The following is a 20,925-nucleotide window of genomic DNA, read 5'->3' on the forward strand; positions in this document are numbered from 1 at the left end:
CCCAGATATTAAGCACGTAAATCGTGTATGCCATTTACTCGACAGCGATGAAATTGAACTTCCCACGTGAAACTCTTCTACCGTCCCAACGTGGGTTCCCAACGAAGGGTTATGAAACGTCTCTTCGCGGACAACGATACGTCCCAGGGACGTCCGCGGGACACGATTGGACATCCGGATGGTACATGCAATTCTGTCATGATACAGTTATCGGCTCACATGTATGCCATCCTTGACCTGCTGATCGTTGACCACACATTTTCGCGACTATTCTTTTCCGAAAGGACAAAACACCCACCACTGCAGTCTCGTAGCTAAAAGGGGAAGAGATAAGGTGCTCGAGCGTACACGGAACAACAGATAAGAACGTATTTCGGCATGAGCATGATTTGGAGCCCCGAGTTCGACACCGTGCGACGATAACATTCGGGATCTGTGCACATGCATATACTGGTACATGTCCACTACCTACAAATTGCTAAATAAGTTATGTTCCAACGACGTTGATATTTTTTGCCTATCAAATAGAAACGTCAAAAACGTATTGCGTACGTCCTCGTGTACCTTTATAACATGCATCTATTGGCAATGCCCAGTCAAGCATTTTGGCTTTTTGCCCAAATTTCCCCACACCTCGAGTGCACGGGCGGTGTTCAAGTCAAACCGGGACTTTTCATTTTTCGCAAAAGTAAAATGAACTTACAGGCGAGAAATTAGTTTTAGTTTTCAACGTAATCTCCAGCTGCACTAATGCACTTGTCCCAGCGTTTCACGAGGGCTTGGATGCAAGCAGCGTGGAAATCCTTACCGGCGCGTAGCAGCCATGATCGGTCCGCATTCTTGACCCCGTCGTCGCAGCTGAAGTGGCGGCCCCCAAGGAGCGCCTTCAGTGGCCCAAAGAGATGGAAATCACTTGGGGTGAGGTCTGGACTGTAAGGGGGATGTGGCAGCAACTCCCAGCCAAGATCCTGTAACGTGCGTGTCGTGAGATGCGTGGTATGCGGGCGTGCATTGTCCTGTAGGAGGGGGAGGACTCCTTTGGTGATGAGGCCCGGCCGCTTTTGCTTCAGCGCCTTATGCACATCCCTGAGAACCTGACGGTAATAGGCACTATTGATGGTGGTACCACAGTGCGGAAAATCAACATGAACAACGCCAGCCTTGTGCCAGGAAACTGTGGCCATGACCTTACCCGCAGACGGGGTGCTTCGGAACTTCTTGGGAGCTGGCGAGCCACGATGCTTCCACTGTTTTGATGCGCGTTTAGACTCAGGAGTGAAATGATGCACCCACGTTTCATCGCACGTAATGATCCGATGAAGGAACGGCTGTCCTTCAGTGTCGAAACTGTACCTTAGCTCTTGGGAGATTTCCAGTCTTCTCTGTCGGTCAAACACGGAGAGCTGCCTCGGAACCCAACGGGCACCAACTTTCCGAAACTGTAGGTGTTCATGAATGATAGTGTTCAACGTTCCCACAGAAAGGTCCGTCTTTCGAGCCATATTGTCCGTCGGTCGTTGAGGATCAGGCGCTCCACAAGTTGGATGTTCTCAGGAATTCTGACACTGGGCTCCGAGCCGCCCCGGCCGGGATCGTCCTGCACTGATGTACGGCCATCTCGGAACCGTTTGCACCACTCAAACGCTTTGCTGCGACTAAGTGCATCATGGCCATACTGAGCCTGAAGCCTTCTGAATTTCAGATGACTTTACGCCTTGATTCACGAGAAACTTCATGACAATTCGCTGTTCGATATGCATGTGCGCGTTCACCTCGTTGTCGGCCATCTTGTCCAGCACGTGTCTTCTGGTTTGCACAAACATTGGACCACCACGTGGTGAACGCGGAGGCCTGTCGCGTGTGAAAATGACGAAATAGTAGTAGCGCGAGCCATTTGTACGCTCAGGAGACAAAGTCCCGGTTTGACTTTAACACCTCTCGTATAATAGTTATCTACTACATGGCCAAACTGTGAAATCAAAGCATTTAACACACATGCAAACTCTGATGAAAGCGCATAACGGGGTTTTACTACTGCATAAAGTTACAAAACAAAAACAAGACCATGGCATGCATTGTGGACATGCATAAAATATCATGCATGTCGTGTCAGACAAAAAGAAACAGGAAGTCTCAATCCCAGTTTCAGAGCCACTTTACTTATAAGCATCATGTTTTCTTTTTCTATTTTCAATGGTGTACTCCGCACGCCTTGAAACAATACTCATTCCACAAGTGAACCAGTACAACTGAAACAAACAGCAAGAGCTCTTTAGCTCTGTCCTTGGATGAATCAGCAACCGCAGGTCAAAAACAAGCAAGGTGGTCAATAAAAACTTTTATTTCTATGTCCTATAATGATCTCCACTTCTAGATTCCATCTCATAGCACCACAGCTACAATCCTCATCCACACCAACCGTAAGTAACATCACATCATTAGAATCGTGAGTAAAATAATGCGACACAAGAGTGTTTCATTTCGTTACAAATGGTTTCTGCAGATGCTGCTGATAACGGGGGGGCCACAGCCGAGCCACACAATCAATCTCGCCCGGCACGACGACGACGAAAAATGTTATTACAAAGTAAATTTCGTGCGTGAACAACTACATCAAACATCCGTACCTCACAGTCCAGACATATTCAAAACTCCACGATGCCCATTGCGCATAATAGTTAAATGAGGAAAAAGAAGGTTCGATGAAGATGCACTATCCACAAGAAACCACACAATTGCGCTCGCGGGTGACCGAAGTCGAGTGACATCCAGAAAGGTGGTAAAACTGTATTCAGAGGAAACGAAAATGACGGCAAGGACGCAAGGCTCGCGGTTACACATTTCGCGCGTCTGTTAAGAAGAATACACAGAAGAAGCTCGGCTCCAGAGTTAGGGAGACTGGCCCGGTGTCGCTATATATACATACAACAACATTGCTTCTAACACTGGAAGTACGGTATCGCGAGGCAGTGGCTGGGTCCTCGCGCTAGTGGAGAAAGGCGGTTCGTACGGGTAAACGTCGAGGAAAGTGCAAAGTGTGTCCGCCCCGTCGGATGTCAGGCCTCAATGTAAGTAGTCGAATACACAGGTTCTCTTCCAATATGTAAAACAATGCTGCATTGCATTAAATGAGAAACACACTAAACTACATCGCAAAAAAACAAAAAAAATAACAATGAAAATTAGATCCACATAGTGGAAGACACGATACATTGAGAACTGGGTCACACTGAAGCGCGGCCCATTCGACCGCGCCGCTGTTACATACAAAATGCTTTCCAAAACACTGTGTGCATTACAGACAAAACCTAACAGGGCATGCCCACAGCTTTACGTCAAAGTCTGACACCCGACAGATCGGGGGAAAAAGGTAAGACGTAACGCCAAACTGCTCGGAAAAATGATGAAGTCCGAGCACGGTTAAGCGAAGAAGAGAACAGAGTGACACGCATCCTTTAAGATATCCCAGGCACACGTTCCATTCAGGCCCCTTGCACATGCAAACAGGAACAATTCCCTACGGGTGCGTAGATTACATGTGCCATACCATCTGTTCACCCATTCACACACTAACTACACCTGTTAGGTATATGCACAGATAGATGAGAGATAGAGAGAGAGAGGGGGGTGAAGTGGTGTCAAAGCTTTTTTCCGCTGCGGGGAGTCAACAAAGATTTCTTCAGTCTTGTGCTGCTTCAATGATAAATGAGGTGCAGGGTTTTCGCATTCTCTGTACAGTGGCACCTGGAATTTACACACGTGTAAATACAAAAACTCACGAGAGAGAATTTCTATTACAGTGCGCGCCGTAACAAACGTGTGTAAAAGTACAACTAGATGCTAGTTGGCATGCTTGACTTCTACAGGGAAGTCAGACAAGACAAGCATGAGAGAGAGAGAGAGAGAGAGAGAGAGAGAGGTCTGTACGAGCCCCTCCAGGCTGTGCCACGTCTGGCTCCCTCTACGAGTTACCGATTTATCCACACACAATACAAAATCAGGATTTTGACATTCCCACAGGAGAATGTGATGTGTGAGGGTAGGTCGCAGCATAACGATACCTAGAGCCTGAAGTTTTCGGGAAAATTTTTTTTTTCTAAATTCGGGGGTAAAAATCAGGTAAATAAATATGTGCACTAAATCCATGCGAATTCGGGTGAAAAAACTTCCAGTACGCTAAATTTGAGGAGAAATCTGGCTCAGTTACTCAAACTAAGTGTTGTGGTTTGGTACAAACGGTGATGGAACTGCATGTGCTGCCAAATAAGCAAGTATGTGCATTCCTAGAGAGATCCCAGTGAGGGCAATTTGCCGGGTAAAAATGGGGTTTCACCCTAAAGCGGCAACCTTTAATTCGGGGAAGAATCGGGTAAAACCCTAAAACTTCAGGCTCTAATGGTACCTGCCGATGTTAAACATTTGCTGTAGCAAAACGCAAAAGCACCTTTCCCGTTCAGGTCAGTACAGAAAATCTGGGATGCAAGCACTTGAGATAAACAAGAAACACCAGTAAATAGCAGGGGTGTACGAAACATCAGAAATTTCGAATACGAACCAAATATTTTCTATATTCAATCCTGATTCGAAAATCTGATATTCAAACTTTTTAGAATACTACACCAGCTTACTACCAAGATGTTGCAGGTTGCATGCTTGAATCTGTATGTTGCGGTAACAGCAACGAACATGAATACAGTACAACAGCTACAAAGTGACGCGCGAAGCTTTCGAGCTAGGGTGATCTGATTGATTGATTGATCTGACTAGGTTGATTGATTCCAAGTTAGGTTGATCTGCGAATGCGTCACTACGCCTTCGCCAACCGAAACTGGAACTAGTATGCAGTTGTGTACGGCTCCATTTAAGGTCCGCCCTTTCCGTTGGCAAGCGAAACTGCAGTACACTTTCTGTGAAGTATCATCTTGTATTCATCTCAGCTTCTCTTCATTGTCAACAAAACCTGAACATTTGCGTGAGGCCTTAAACTGTAGTTAATGTGTGACGATATTTCTACACAATCCCTCCAATCTGGCGCTGTGCAGGAGTTGCGACCGCAGGCTAAAAGCACCAACCAGGACGACGACAACGCAGGAAATTTGAAAACTGCATTTACTGTTGTTGCAGATGATAACATGACGTGTACGTACGTATATGTATACAGACTTCTAAAAGCGACAAAATTGGTTCGAATTATCCAGCAGTCCGAATTTTCAGACAATGACACAAATCTCTCCCAAAATGAGTTTTATTAAAGAAAAAACTCAAAAAGGCACAAAAACTATCAATGCGCGTCCGCTTTGCTGCGCGTATGCGAGAAATGGTGTTGCGACACATTTTGGCTAATGTCGTGTCACGGTAGACATTTCCAAGCGTATCGACGGCCGCAAGTATTGCTGCCGTTGAAGGAGCAGCAATAGCACTTTCGTCATCGTTGCAGCCTTCCGCTGGCAGGTCAAGGACTCGTGAAATGATTTGCCCATCAGTCTCATTTCGGCACAAAATTCTGCACGTTAATCCACTTCGGCGTACATTTCAAACGTTACACTTGCAGGTATTGTCATACCTGAGCTTCGGAGGTCCTCTACGAATGCCCAGCTGTCTGCCGATCTGTCGTCGTCGATGGGAATACGAAGCGCGGCGACATGCATAACGTCATAGTTTCGTTTTCGTAGCCCAGCACAACACGAGAGAGCAGGAGGTACCGGTAGAGAACCTCGAGATTTTTTACGATTCCTTGGTGCATGGGCTGCAGGACACTTGTTGTATCAGGAGGCAAGAACTCTAAAACGTATCGCCACGTATCAATTGTTCTTTTTTTCCTCGCGAACGGAACAAGTTACCACCACACCTGACGAGCATTCCTGGCTCCGCAGCATTTTCTAAGGCAGTTATGAACCAACAAAGCATGTTAAATTAGGCGATCTATTATTTTCTTGTAATTTTTTCGTTATGTTAGGCTCTGTGTGAGCCAAATGGATGCTGTGTCCCTGTGTTGTTCCTTGTACTCTCCCTGCCTTGGCCCTCAACTGATGGCCGGCAGTTTTCTCCAAATAAATAAAATAAATAAATATGCCTCGAGATGGAATGAAAAAGCGCTGAACACAGAAACAACCGTGTGTGGTAAGCACAGCCATATGGCACCCTCAATGATGGCGGTTCCAAACTATGCATTAGTAACCCAGTTTTCCGCGCTTCCACGAAATTTCGCAGAATTCAGAATTAATCGTGGAATCCTTCGTTTTGCCCAGAATTTCACAGAATCCCTTATTTTTAGGGGTGTGCAGATATTCGAGTACTCGAATTCGAATCACTACCAGTATTCGATTCGCGAGTCAAATACCCAATATTCGGGTTTCCAGATATTCAACTATTCGCCGAATACACCGAGGACACCTCCCGAAAGTGGGCTTCACCTGATGCTTCCCCACATGAGGTGAAGCGTCAGGTGAGCGTCAAGGTTAAGTAGGAGGACTGCCAAGCTTGTGTCACAGGCATCCGTAAAGGCAAGATTAATGCGTTCGTATCATCAGGACTAATAAATGGGAAGAATATGTAGAGCCTGAAGTTTTAGGGTTTTACCAGATTCTTCCCCGAATTTGCACCCCGAATTGAAGGTTCACCCTTTTTTAGGGTGAAACCCGATTTTTACCCGGCAAATTCCCCTCACTGGGATGTCTGTAGGAATGCATTAACTTACTTGTTTGGCAGCAAATGCAGTTACATCACAGTTTGTACCAAACCATACAGTTAGTTTGAGCAACTGAGCCCCGATTTCTCCCCGAATTTAGCATACCAGGAGTTTTTTTTCACCCGAATTCGCATGAATTTAGTGCACATGTTTGTTTACCCGATTTTTACCCCCCGAATTTAGAAAAAAAAAAAATATTTCCCGAAAACTTCAGGCTCTGAGAATAGGCATTCCGGCCAGGACCAGAAAATAATTCGTATCAACAAAAAATTCATGTCAACCGTGATCGTATCATTGAGATGTATTGATTGTCATTGAGCGTCATTTGCACACCCGCACTTCCAGCCCAGCACATCTCAGGTGACTGGTTTCTAAATCGCATGTGGTTTTCGCACCCTGTGCTTCCCAACCATGCTGACCATCACCTGGCAGGCGCGGGACGCCAGTACTGCTTTTGCGCTTGCACAATGCAGTGAAAATGCCAACACCCCCTCTACCTATCCCCCATGGCCGTTAACTATTCAATTGTGGGAGTATAGCTTTGTTCAAGTATCGTTACCAATGTTCCCATGCAATTTGCACACTCAGAGCTTTTCAAACTTCCAAACCATGTGTGCAAATGTGGTAATGAAGTGGAATGCAAGGTGAAGACTGTCTAGTTTTATGGGGCTAGATTTCAGTGCATGAATGCCAGACCATCACGAACGTTTGTTAACTTGGATAGCAAATTAGGCGAGCTCAAATCAGCGAGGTTTCACTGCAGTTAACTGAACACTGAAAGGGTTGCACAGTCTCTCTCCAGTATGGTCTCCGTCCACCAGGTCCCCCAAACTCACCTCGGAAAAGCGTGCAACAAAGAAGGCCGCCACTAGATACCCCACTGTTGCCGGTCCGGATCACTTCAGCGCGCTACGTTTAGCGGCAAAATGTTTTTGTTGTTTCTGTGAATGAATCTAGTCGTTATATGTCCAAATATAAACGCGTATAACAACTTTCTGTGTCGTGTTTCACCTTTTGGTTCCCGTTTTTAAACGTGTTGAGCGATCGGAAGGATCTAGTGCACGGCTGCGTGCATCACATAGCGTACCTGTCGTACCAGGCGCAGTCGTCCATTTCTGCTTTGGTGACTTGGCCTGGCTTGGATTGTGCTTCAACTGGATCTTTAGCACGCTACAATCCAACACAAGCCAACATCTGGTAACAATGGGGTATCTAAGGGCGGCCTCCGGCATTGCACGCATCGGGATAGGAACAAATACATGGGAAAATAGCGACCTTGGGGAACCTGTCGTTCACAAGCCGTGACCAACACACACAACACTGATGGAGCCATCAGTGTCCCGTTTGATTTCCTCTCGAACAATTTCAAGGAATCGGGCAAACTTGCCAAGAATTTAAAGTTGAAAATGGAAGCACGACACCAAAAACGTGTTTCAGGTAGTCGTGTTATCAACATGTAGAGAGTGTGAAAGTTTACATGCACGGAAAGGAAAACAATCGTGTACTTACCAGCACCACCTACAACATAACACACTTTGTCTTCTTCTTTGTGCTCATCTTTTTCTCTGGGTTCTTGCGGTTGATTTGCCGCACCAGGTCGTAAAAGATCTGCATGAGAAGGAGACGACCGTCAAGACGCCACACTACTACTACTCCAGGGAATGAGACGTTACCTCGTTGACGTTGATCTTGGCCTTTGCGGAACTCTCCAGGAAGGCGCAGTTGTTGAAAGAGCGGGCGAGATTGGCACCTTGGTCTTTGCCCACCACTCGCTCGTCCTCCAAGTCACACTTGTTGCCCACCAGGATCATTGGCACCTGCGGAACAGAGCCCCTCTGTCAGCTCTTGCGTCGTCTGCTACGGTGCGTGTCAAGGTTGCCGCGCGAGTTTGGGCAAAAATTGCAGAGTCTTTCGAGGACCTTTAATTTGTGGTGAGGACTTCAATATTTCACAAAGATATTTATAAGTAGGGCCCGACTTTTCAGGGTTAAACCCGTATCCGCCCAATATTTACCCCCCCAAACGAAATCTGTAAAATTCGGATTTAACCCGAATCTACCCTAAAACATCCGGGTCGCATGGCACACTCATAAGCGTGCATTAAAATAAAGTTTGATAACATTGCTAAACATTAGTTCCATGTTAAGACAGATTTTTATAAAAAAAAAAATCACCCAAATACACCAGAATTCCTGACGACAGAATATGCCGTAACAGGATTTAACCCGAATACACCCAAATTTTCAAATGAAAAATATCACCCGATATTTACCCCGAATTGGGCCAAAAATAAAACCCGAAAAAGGTCAGGCCCTATTTATAAGCTGCAGCTTACAGGAATCAACTGAATACATCGGGACAGTGGAACGGTGACGTGTTCACAAACGCGACTCGGGACTCCAGGACGTGAAAGTATCGCAAGAGAAAAAAAGGAAGACTAATGAATAGAATGGAGGGCACCATTCATTTCTTGCATTTTCGGTACCCACTATGATTTCTACTGCAAGATGACTCTTAGGTCCTGTGGTTTTGAAAACTAAAGTGTCCACTCAGTATCAGCAGAATTTGCGCTGATGTTTCACGAGAATAAGGAAGATACACAATCAAGGGTCATAGTCCCCCCCCCCCCCATTTTTTCGTCACATACACCACGGCATGCCATTTCTGGTACCTTGTTAACCTAGTATTTCCTTTTCTTCACCTTGCCTGGCATTCTTTTTCTACATGCTTCCACCAGGGGTGTTTGGCTTCAACACTTTACGCGAGTTTCTGTTTTGCATCTCTTTTCTTTTTGCCTCCTCTCCTCTTCATATTTACGTGACTACACCGTATGCTATACAGTGGACCCCCACTAAACGAAACTCGGTTAAACGGAAATTACGGATAAACGGAACGATAGGGTCACCTTTGGTTGGTTTCCTATATATATATACAATGATAAAAATCTTCGGATAATTGAAACAACCCGTTTTATGTACTTCGGGTAAACGGAACAAAGTGGGGGGTACCGAGATGCCGCCGAACCCGGAAGATTACCATTCACGTCTGGCAGCCCGGGCAGAAGTCATAGCCAGTGCAATCCAATCCACCAGTCACTCTTACACGTTAGGCTTAGCTCGCGTCTACATGTATCTCATGACGTCTGTGAAGAAACAGCCACATGAAGGAGCTTCGCCTGTGCGGATAATTTGGGGACATGATCGCGAGAGCAAAGGTGATGTGGATTGAAAGGTGATATGGATGATGCCATATGATACTGACATACATGACATATGATACTGACATACATGACATATGATACTGTGCATGACATTTTTTCAAAGCCTCAGGCATGCAGGTATATTTTGTAAAGAAATAGAAAAATGCAAAAAGAACAGCTGCTAATCTATTTTTTCCTCGCTACCTACAGTAGTGGAAGTTGATTTTCTTGAAATAAAGTTTCATTTCACGAAATCTGTGTACTTTGCTTAAATGAAACTTCCGATAAACGGAACAATATTTCCATTCCCTTGAAGTTCCGTTTAAGAGGAGTCCACCGTACGTAGACGTCACCTCCTCATTATTTCTGTACCAGATGAAATGTAGTCCACCGCACGAAAGCTTGTACGATAATAGACATTGCAATTTCTTTTATGCAATGCAATTGAAATGCTTTTATCTTTTAATCACTCGGGAATACAACTGCGAAACACAGCATACAACGATAATTTCACTTACGTCTTCCGCATCTTTGACTCTAAGTATCTGTTCACGCAAGTCTTGCAAGTCGTTGAATGTCGACTGGGCCGTAATGGAGTAGACCAGCACGAAGCCCTGTCCGTTCTTCATGTACAGGTCTCGCATTGCTGTGAATTGTTCCTGAGATACACAGGGGTACGAAATCACAAAAGCTGCTCGGTGAATAGCTTATCCATGTATTCACACGAGTGACATTCCCTCGGGAGCGAAAGATGCGAAAAGCGTCATAGCTTTCTGCTGTCACGTGAGCACGAGCGCTCAACGTAGTGTCTTCACGTACACTGCTGACCGTGGGGAATATCCTGCTGCACAGCCACAAGACATTCCGTAGCAGACGACAGGAAAACACGCTGACGGTGTTGTCTGCTAAATGCGCGGTACGCCACTCCCGATATATCCCTCGCTGTGTGAATGCTCAACATAACGCGGGACGGAACTTCGGCTCTGGGAGCAGTGTTTTCGCTTTTTCTTCCACCACAAGAATATTTCGTCAGAATGTCGCCCGCGTGAATACACAGTATATTGACAACAGTTGGCGGAACTTACTGTGCCAGCTGTGTCCAGAATTTCCAGCATACACTGCTGCCCATCGACTTCAACTTGCTGCAGTTAGACAAAAGAAGATTTCCCTCGTAAATAAGCGTCGCTTTGCTTTGCACATTAACGAAAACTAATGCAGAGTACCCAGTCGTCTTAGCTGGAAGTTAATGCTACACAAATCACACAAGAGAGAACATATGGTCATTCACATTCCTACCTTGTATTAGCTGGCAAAAAGACAATACATATTTTTAGAGCACAGCCTAAACGCAAAGCTCACTGAACCGCCCACGGCAGCACAGAATGACAAAATGCCAACACCAATAGCACATTTAATCGTCACACTAAACTTGTAATAATATCGGCCATACCTTACGATAGCTGTCCTCAATGGTGGGGTCATACTTTTCTACAAATATTCCTTGTACAAATTGTACTGTCTGTATTGGAAAAAGAAAAAGGCACAGTTAAAACTCTTAACAAGGAAACACTATGCAAGTGCACCTAATGTGGCGACCAACCGTGAGCTGACTACATGACCTTAATTCTCGCACATTAAAGAATATTTTTTCATTACCTAACTAATATATTCAAAGGGGCCTCTTTAAAGCACACTTAATGCTCTTTGGCGTCACTAAGTGGATACACGCGCGCATACCAGAGCTAATGGCAAGAAACAGAGGCCGCATTATTCCCCAAGGACACTTTGAAACTTAAGCAGCCTCTACATATTGCACCACAAGGGACTGCAACAAGCAAGGGCGCCTGGCGAATATCTCAGCCCTTTAACGAGAAGAAGCATTACAGTAATGTGGGCACAGGATCTAAAGAACTTGTAGCGGGAAGCTCCGTCTGCTAATGACTCCTCTCTCACTTTGGCTCAGTAAGTCCGAAATAATCCTTGAGCCCGAGGAAACAAGTCGGATGAGACAGACACGACTCAGAAGGGAATATACTTGCTATGGATGCTTCACATATCTTATTTCCATTAAAAGAAGCTCTGACAACGCAAGCCTTCTCTACACAGATAAGAACTGCGACTTCTTAAAGAGTTGCTAAAAAGCATGCAGAGTAATGACTAGAATACACGACACTAAACCTTCCGAGACTAGAGATGGCGAGAACAGCCACACAGACAAAGTTTCAGAGTGACTGGTCACTGAGACTTCATCTGTGTGTCTTCTCACCGTCCATAGTCTCGGGGTTTTTTCAGTCACGTGACATCTTGCTCAGTTCCTGGGCAGGTTTGGGAAGTAGCTTAGTTGCAAGTAATAGTCACCAGTCACTGAGAATGTAACTAGCAAACTAACTAACTACTCTTTGTCATAGAGTAACTTTTAACTGTAGTTGCCTGCATCAGTAATTAGTTACAACAACTAGATTACTTTCCAGTAAATCCAGTAAAATCTCATGTGTTTCTTTACAATTTCAATAACCATGATCCGAGAGAGCACTGATGGGAGCAAGTTGGTCTGGATCGAATGTAGACACAAGGACAGAAAGAAGATTGGACGGAACAACACAGACGCTGGGGGTTGTCTGTGTAGTTCCGACCCGTCTTCTTTCCGCATCATGTCTGTTTCATTCAATAACTGTTTACCTTTCTGTCACCACCTGTTGCTAACCGGTTTCCCTAGCTCGCATAACTGCCCGCAGTTCTGAAGAAACGGTTATTTGGAAAGGAACGGAGGTACTGCCACTATTTAGAAACCACAATGTGCCGCGACAATGACTAACTTGATTTCGGAAGACTTCGACATAGTAGTTACTTTTCCCAGAAGACTGGCTCGGGGGAATAGCAATTTATCGTCAAGTTCACCCCCATGAAAATCTACAGTCTGTTTCAGTTTTTAGCTCGATGTGTGTTCTTTCCAAGGATGAAACAGATTGAGTACAATGGATTGGCATTACACAGCCAGTTGCATAGTCTCACAAGCTTCTTACATTGCAAGATTTTATGAAATACCATTTTTCACAAACTAGTAAAGTAAAAGTAAAAATAAATAACTAATACAACACAAAGTATACTTTTAACGCAGGGTGGCAGCACTGTAGTCACACGCATAAAAATTAATGCGACAATTTTAGCCAGTCGCACTTGTAGAACTAAAAGCTTGCGGCTTTTGGTTTGCCGACTTTCCCAGCACGATGACATAGCAGATGGGCTGGGCTTAAATATGCCGTGCTTAGCAGGAACGCAAGTATGGCTCAATTCGTCACAGTGATGCTGACTTCGCACTAGAGCTAACTTTGCCAGCTAAGCACTTCATAGAGCTAACAACTGTGGTACAGAAGGTACATGCTACGGAACAGACTCATAGCGATGAAAGCGTCACGTGGAAAAATAACACTGTGATAAACAGTAAAGCAAGCTCTTCGGACAACTAGAGTAGCATTTCACTTACCAAGGCACTTTTACCAACACCACCACTCCCCAACACCACTATCTTGTATTCCCTCATCGTTGACCCAGACAGGGCTGCGGCTAGAATAGATAAAAGCACAAATGTATCTCACTCCAACAGGCCAAAACCAAGGAGAAGCATGGCCATACAGCCTATAGACCTGAACACAAGACCACTGCATGCAAAGGCCAACAGACACTCAAAGTAGAACAAAAAAAATTAACCAAGAGACGTTACATGATGAAATTTTTAGTCAACTGTAATCGCACCAATATCCTACTTCTCGAAGTCCGAATGATAACTGGAATCCCCCGCAAATCATTTCCTCAGCTGAGGAAACTGAGGACAAAAGGGAGATGCCGCAGGCAAGCCGGTATGCACCCATGGTTCACCTAAGATTTGCCTGCTGGCAGCTTAGTAATAAGAAACGGAAAGAAAATGGTCAATTGATACCAGCATGGAATGCCCCAAGCAATAAATGCAAATGGGAATCGTAAAAGCGGGTGTCTGTGAATCTAGTAGAGGTAGCGGCCACTCCCTCGTACAGACAGGGTGGAGAACGAACTGATGGAGCACAGGACCACAAGAGTCGTCTCTCTAACACGACTGCTATGCATTCGGACTTGAGGCACTAGGAAAACAAGAAGTCACTGGCACTCTGCCATTGATTGACAACCTGAGTGCAAACCATCTAGACTGCAGAACTGCAAATGAATGCACAAGATGCTAAGTTGTCACTTTGATAAATGCCCCGTGATGCATTTTTTCCTCCATGAAAGAAGGGGAACTCATGCAGAAGCAAATAAACCATGAACAATCGAAGGATGAAGGTGCAAAGAGCACTCCCAGCACAACCCCAGTTTCCCCAACAGAGATGCAAATTAACGGAATGTCAGCAGAGCAGAAAGCAAAAAAGGACAACCTACAGCTTAGTCTCATAGAGCCATAGCGAGACGTGCACAGGTGATAGATATCAGACCCGGGAAAGTTTTTTTTTTTTGAAGCCTCAATGCCACACTATCCCTTTTAGAACTATTTCATGCACAGCTTGATAGCACGATATTTACACAAGCTTAGTACAATGAAGCCAACGACTACAACAACGCCCAGTTTTGGCAGTCAGAAAGCCGAAGTTAAAACGTTCGCATGCTACACGACAGTGCACAAGCGGGAGTGACCATGCAGGAGTTAAAAGTATGACATTAAGCCAGTGGCACTACAGCAATAACAGCAGCAACTCAGTAAAAAAAGAATGTAGACACTGAGGCACGAAGCTTATTTCACTGTACTGCACAGGAAACAGCGATGGCTCACCCCAAAATTAGACTCTTCAGCGCTCGCTCGACAGAAACCACCTGCTCCTACTACAAACGACAGCGCACGTGACCCGCTGCCTTCAACTCATTGTGAAACACAGCACATACATAAATGGAGGTATGATAGGAAGGTCACTCCTACACTGTGCCCACATGTGCTGACGAGTAAGGGGAGAGGAGGGGGCATGTGCCTAAATAAACGGGGGCAACCCCCCGCGCCCGTCAATATTGTTTCCCTGGCATGGAGCCAACACTGTGTGTGTGTGTATGTGGCTGCCATCCATCAAAGCTTCGTTGTTCGAGCTTCTAAAAAAAAAGTGACACTGCAAGGCTGCGCTGTAACACCTGTGTGGTGCTCGTTTCACTAGCCTGCTTCACTCACGGAAGACGTGGAATAGCGAGCCCCAGTAAAACCGCAGAAGAGAGATTCGGATGTAGCTCCGGGACCACTGATTTTTTTGAAGAAAAAGACGCGCGCGCACACAAAACTTTGGTTGAAAGGACAAAAAATAAATGAAACAAAAATGGGATTCATATGATTGCACATGCTTTACGAACCAGACAACTTCCATAGTAAGTTACGCTAAGAAAGACTAGCTTCTGCACCACTGCTACAAAGCAATCGTAGTTTTCCACAACTCTCCTAACGCGGACAACACAGTACGGTTAGCGTAGGTTGTCATAAATATTTGCTCAACTCCACTCGCGAGGGAAGGCAGTTTTTCCATCAACGACACGTCAACGTCACACAAACGCATTTCTAGGAGAGCACAGAGCCGGATGTGTATGTGCTACCCTCAATGCTCGCGGAAAACTGAGCACGGATTACTGACGTTTCGAACAGAAGCACAGAAGGAAGGTCCAAAATATAGGTTCATGACATCCAATAAAAACGCGACTTTCCTCGAAAACGACACGTATATTGGGCATGGCATTTCACGCAGAAGTGCTTTTGAACGAGCGAACGGCTGTGGAATATAACGATGTGATATCACGGTCTGGTGATATGTTCGGTATGCGAAATATGCGGCACGCCTTTTATGGTTGTCAACACTTCACATTTGCAAAAAAGAACTGCAAGAAAGGACGTGCCGTGACTGAAACAACCTCAATAATTTCCACAAACTAAGGTTCAAAGCTGGCTGACTATCAGGTAAACACAGAGAAACGTAACAAAAGTACAATATTTCAAAATATGTTAGGTTTGTAACAGGATGAGGATGATCCCTGTGGCGGCACTAAGCCTATTGGTGACGAAAGCCGCAAATGTATGACATCCAGAAATGATCACTAACGCTTGAAAACTTCGGCAGAAAAGGCGTTATCACACGGACTCGGCAACGTGTACCGTAGCAAGAAGCAAAAATGTCCCACCTTTTGCGGTAAACGGCTCGAAAATATAGAAATAACAGGGCGATGCCTCTGCCTCTGTGCTTCCTGGCGCAGTGACGTCAGAGCCGAATGTCGAAGAACCTGACACGGAAGAATATAAAATTAGGATGCTGCAAGTTGATTTTGCAAAATCCTGATATAAAGAATCGATAAAAATTTTACAGAAATTATACTGGGCAGTGTATAATTTCGTTATTTTGTATTCTAACATTATATATCTGTGCTCCATCGCACTTTGTTACTGTCCAACCGCCATCATCATTCATCAGCCATGCGCCATTCCGTTCTTTCTTTCAGTCACCCTTCTTCTGTTTCTGTCACCTCATTCATGTCCATTTCCCCCCCTCCTTTCATATCCTTCCATTCTCATTCCTCATGTTTCCTGTCCCCTTTTCTGATTCATTTTCACGACATTTTTGTTGTGTGCGTACTGATACTTTTTTGATCTTATTTGATCGAGCGGAGTCATGCGGCTTCCTCGAGATGATGACAAACGAGGAGATTTGAGCTTGCTTTGTGCGGCGGTGATATTTCCTTGGCTATAAACAATCGGATATGATGAATACGAACGGATATCAAAGTGCTGAGCCGTGGGACTCGACTTGCTTTTCTTAAGCTGGAGTCTGTAGTTACCACGTGTTCGCGCCATGCTGATAACTTGTTCTGATCCGATCGCCTCTATCACCGCGGCTTTTCTGCACCATGCTGGCTTACATACATGTCTGTAACTTCATGGCACAAACAATTTCTAGTCCCTCTGATCCCGAGATCGCGGGTTCGAACCCGGCCGAGGACGCCAGCAACTTGGTGGCAGGGTACAAGTTGCTTAGACACGCCGTCTTCCGCGAGGGACGTTAAATACGGGGTGCCGTGTGATGAGCTTTCATCGCACGTTAAAGAACCCTCAGGTGGGCAAAAGCAATCCACAGACCGACCGCTGTGGCGTCGCTCATGATCTCAGTTGTCTCGCGACGTAAACACCCAATTATTAATAATTTTTTTCTTCTTGGCAGTCTTTGGGTTTCTGATCACAAAGGCAACAATAAACTCCTGTAAGAAAAGTGAAACCTCAAAAGAGCTATACAATCATTTCCGGCAATCCACCATCCAAATTTTCGAAACTAAGATGGACACATTTTCTGTCAAGCTCATCGTGAAAGATCATAAGCCGTCCAATCCCCTCAGAATTGTTGTCAATGAAAACAATACTAGAAGACTGTCTAGCTACAGTTAATGCAGTCCCACATTATACCTCTCCTCCACAGCCGTCTCTTTCAATGATCAGCTCTACAACTCAGTCAAAAGGAAAAATGCATCGGTTCCCCAATTGCCCCCAATTTATCTACACACACTAGATCAGGCACTCCACTCTGTTGCTTCTTCATGTGCTGGACAAACACTTATCCGTCGTTATGTTGATGACTTAATTGAAACTCTACTGAAAACTCAGGAACTCAGTACAGGCCCTCACCTTCCGACGCCCCTAGTTGAATGAATCAGGTATCACGCGTCATATTCGCTTCTTCCTTGACGCCAAAACGGCATTCCCTTTCCTCTACATGGTGTCTTTACGTTACCTGTTTGTACCTGCTATATTAAAGCTTCCATTGTTGGTTCGAGCCTTGCCTTGTCTCGTGCTGTTCATTTTTGTGTTTTGTCTTTTGTCCTTCTCCCAAGCCCATGGACATGTTGCAAACGTCAAGCATACATCAGATCACTTGCATTTTATTTCTATTTTGAGAGCCATACAGTTCTTTAGCTCTCATTTTTCAACACTAATGTAGTTTACCGAAAAATTTTTGTAGGTCATGCCTTGGGGGTTACCATGTCTTCTGTCGACTTGTCTCATCCTCATATCGGACCTATTTTATCGCTGTAGATATATGGGGTAGTTGGTAACATGATGGTGTAGACATATCGCAGCGATTTAACCAGAAGAAAAGACAAGACACACAATATTTTACTCTGAGTAACTCCACTTAAGCTTCAACGTCGAAAGCACGCAGTTGAATAACGGCAAGCCTCGATAAAGTCAAACATTTATTTGTGTTTAAATACTACAGTGGGTAGCATGCATGCATGGGCAGATACTTCCACTGAATACTTCCAATCCAAGCAAAAAGTGGTATTATGCATTACAAACGCAAACAGCGATGCTGGTATTATGGAAACCGTATCTTTCACCATGTGCTCCAATAGTGACCCGCACACACAGATACCAGGTATTTTCACGCAGGTATTTGTTTGCTATGACAAGTATTGCGAGGTTTGCAATATGCACGTGTAGCAAATATAAGTGAACACAATACTGCTCTGTCACGGACTACCGCAGTAATCCATTTCGAGACTACGGTTCTCCGTGAGTGACGTTCTCGTGGCACAACCGAACCTTAGTCGTACACAATAAACTGCTGTACAACCAAGACTATGTATTATTTTGCATGCTGTAATGCTGACAGTTTGAGCATATTCCAGCCAAGCATATCAAGCTATCACAACAAAACTGCCTGGTATAAAGAACAAAGACACTTTGTCATCAAACAAAAGAAATGGGCAGAATGGGCATTACATGCTCCCCAAGATAAAATGGGAGAATGAAAGAAAGGAAGGAAAAAATCTTCTGCAACTTTCTGTAACACAGGTCACGCTTTTGTTCTAGTGGCAAACAAACTTAAAACCTCGGTGTATAAAAGATAAACAGTAGCAAACGGCATCTCTCCACGAATTGGGTAAAAGCACCTTTGCACAAAACATTTAATCTAAACCGTATAAGTGGTTCATTAATTTGAAATCACTTCAAGGATACCTAATGGCAGACCCAGAAAATAAAGTGCAAGTGTTTTGCAACCTTGAAATCAGGGGGCATTCGTATTCAATTAATGTGCATTTCACAAAATTTTGAAGGAATTCTTGTGACACTTTTGGGTTCTGGATCTGCATCATAATACCAACTACATACTCATATGCCTATCTACATACATAAAAGAAGGCCTCGTCATCTGGCAATAACCACCGGTCATATATTTTGTTTTTATGAAATCTTTTCATGGAAAATACTCTGGAGATGCTAACTTTGTACCCAGTTTTACCACGCAGCACTTTTCCAAACTTTTCCAGGGCTGAACAGTGAACAAATGACTTCCGGGGAAAGAAGATTCCTTTTTTTACAGTGCATTTTTAAGTGGTGTGCTTCCCCCTCAGCAGTGAGAAGGTGCATGTTGGTTGGTGCACTGAAACATGATGAGCCAATGCGACGGACAGACACTCCGTTGCGTTGCCTCATTATGGTTCAATCCCCCTCAGCAGCACTGGAGTGGGAAGCATGTTACAAACCTGCTTTTTTGTCTCTCAAAAGTTTGCTGCAAATGCACATGCCTATACGTTAGGAGATACTACTACTTTGCGATATCCTTTATTAAAATGGAGGGCACAGTTATAGTATTAGCCGTTAACACACCCAGATCAGTTATGCGGGGAAAGTACAAATGCACTTATGCGGCAATGGAACGGTCGCCTAGCAAGTCGTCTACACGGGGAGCTTCGAAAGTGGTGACACACGGCGATAGTAATATGCTATCGGATGGGATTCTGGGTAAGAAATGGGTATTAAAGTATGTGTAGTATACTTTTATCTCTGCCACAGAGTAGAGCCATATATATATCTTGCAAGTGGAGTTATAGCAGGTTCCCTGTAAAAGCGCAGCTACTCACACAAAAAAGTCTAGCGACGGCCTTCAGTGCCGTAAAGGAGCAGCTGTAAACGTGTAGCTTTCTACTAAGCAGCATCGGCATATGTATAGTACTGTTGCTTACAGAAGAACATACAACAGCGTGTACTGGTGGAGATATGTTTCGTCTTTTGAGCTAAGGGCTACTCTAACGACTGTAGAACACAAAGAAATGGTTCAGTGAGTAAAATGTTTTAAATGGAACGCGCATTCTTCAGGGACTGCACTGGACGTTTGCGACACGTAGGGTTGCCACCTTTTCGGAGTGAACAGTACCGACTGAGGGAAAGGACGAAAGGCCCGTGGGAGAGGGAAAGTGGGTGAGGAACGTTGTAGCTGGCTCGACACAACCACCAACAGCTTTGCACAACCACCGTTCTTGTCCCCTCCGAACACAAGACTTAATGAATAACACTGATAATAATAATAACAATGAATAATAATAATAATGAATAATTGAGAAAACGACTGGTGACTGCGGAGTTGGGTCTGTGCTCCAGATTTATTCAAGCTGTACACTCTTAGAAATGAACTTCACCAGATAGCGCGCTCCTAGCCAACCATAACCTCGAATGATATCGTTATCTGCCCTGATTTGTCGAAAACGGGGACAATTGTGACAGTTATGAACAGCATAAGTGTCACAAAAAAGGCGTACGCCTCCCATCTTCAACAAATCAGGGAAGATAATGATGTCACTCGAGGTTATGGTTGGCTAGGAGCATGCTATCTGGTGAAGTTCATTTCTAAGAGTGTAGTCGAATGGTGAAGGCAAAACCCCACAAAAAAGCTCCTATGAAAGGTCTTGAGCTACAAATACTGGCAAAAGGATGCCGGTATCACCTTCCTACCGGCAACTGGCAGAGAGCGCAAATAACCGGCCATGCCGGTATAATACCGGCCTGGTGGCAACCCTAGCGACACGTGTAAGTAGCACAGACGACTGTCGTGAGATCAGTAGGGATCGTTTTGGTGGCGGAAAGACAAAATTAAAACCCGAATGCCGCATCGATGAGTAAAAGAAAGGTTTACCGTGTCATCACCCAGTGCAGTCTCCTCGAGCCAAGTCTACGGCACTCAAAACGCTGCAACGTAGAATACCCTCCGTTTTTCTCTTC

General features: G+C 44.8%; 2 protein-coding genes across 3 annotated transcripts; both read right to left on the reverse strand.

Moving 5' to 3' along the window:
* Positions 1 to 719: 719 nt before the first annotated feature.
* LOC135397490 (histone-lysine N-methyltransferase SETMAR-like) lies at positions 720 to 1,502 on the reverse strand. The gene has a single exon (XM_064629093.1). The coding sequence runs from the start codon at positions 1,500 to 1,502 to the stop codon at positions 720 to 722; it is 783 nt and encodes a 260-aa protein (XP_064485163.1).
* Positions 1,503 to 2,323: 821 nt separating this feature from the next.
* Positions 2,324 to 16,149, reverse strand: LOC135399021 (ras-related protein Rap-1b). 2 transcript variants are annotated; one of them, XM_064630646.1, is made up of 8 exons: positions 16,062 to 16,149; positions 13,372 to 13,451; positions 11,338 to 11,406; positions 10,973 to 11,029; positions 10,406 to 10,546; positions 8,362 to 8,505; positions 8,198 to 8,296; positions 2,324 to 3,744 (listed from the first exon to the last, which is right to left on the reverse strand). In XM_064630646.1, the coding sequence occupies exons 2-7, from the start codon at positions 13,426 to 13,428 to the stop codon at positions 8,207 to 8,209; spliced, it is 558 nt and encodes a 185-aa protein (XP_064486716.1). In that variant the 5' UTR covers positions 13,429 to 13,451; positions 16,062 to 16,149; the 3' UTR covers positions 2,324 to 3,744; positions 8,198 to 8,206. The 2 variants fall into 2 exon arrangements, with proteins under 2 accessions (XP_064486716.1, XP_064486715.1); XM_064630645.1 differs by lacking the exon at positions 16,062 to 16,149 and adding an exon at positions 14,686 to 14,793.
* Positions 16,150 to 20,925: the final 4,776 nt, after the last annotated feature.

Source organism: Ornithodoros turicata, chromosome 6, assembly GCF_037126465.1.
Source record: "Ornithodoros turicata isolate Travis chromosome 6, ASM3712646v1, whole genome shotgun sequence".
NCBI lineage: Eukaryota > Metazoa > Arthropoda > Arachnida > Ixodida > Argasidae > Ornithodoros > Ornithodoros turicata.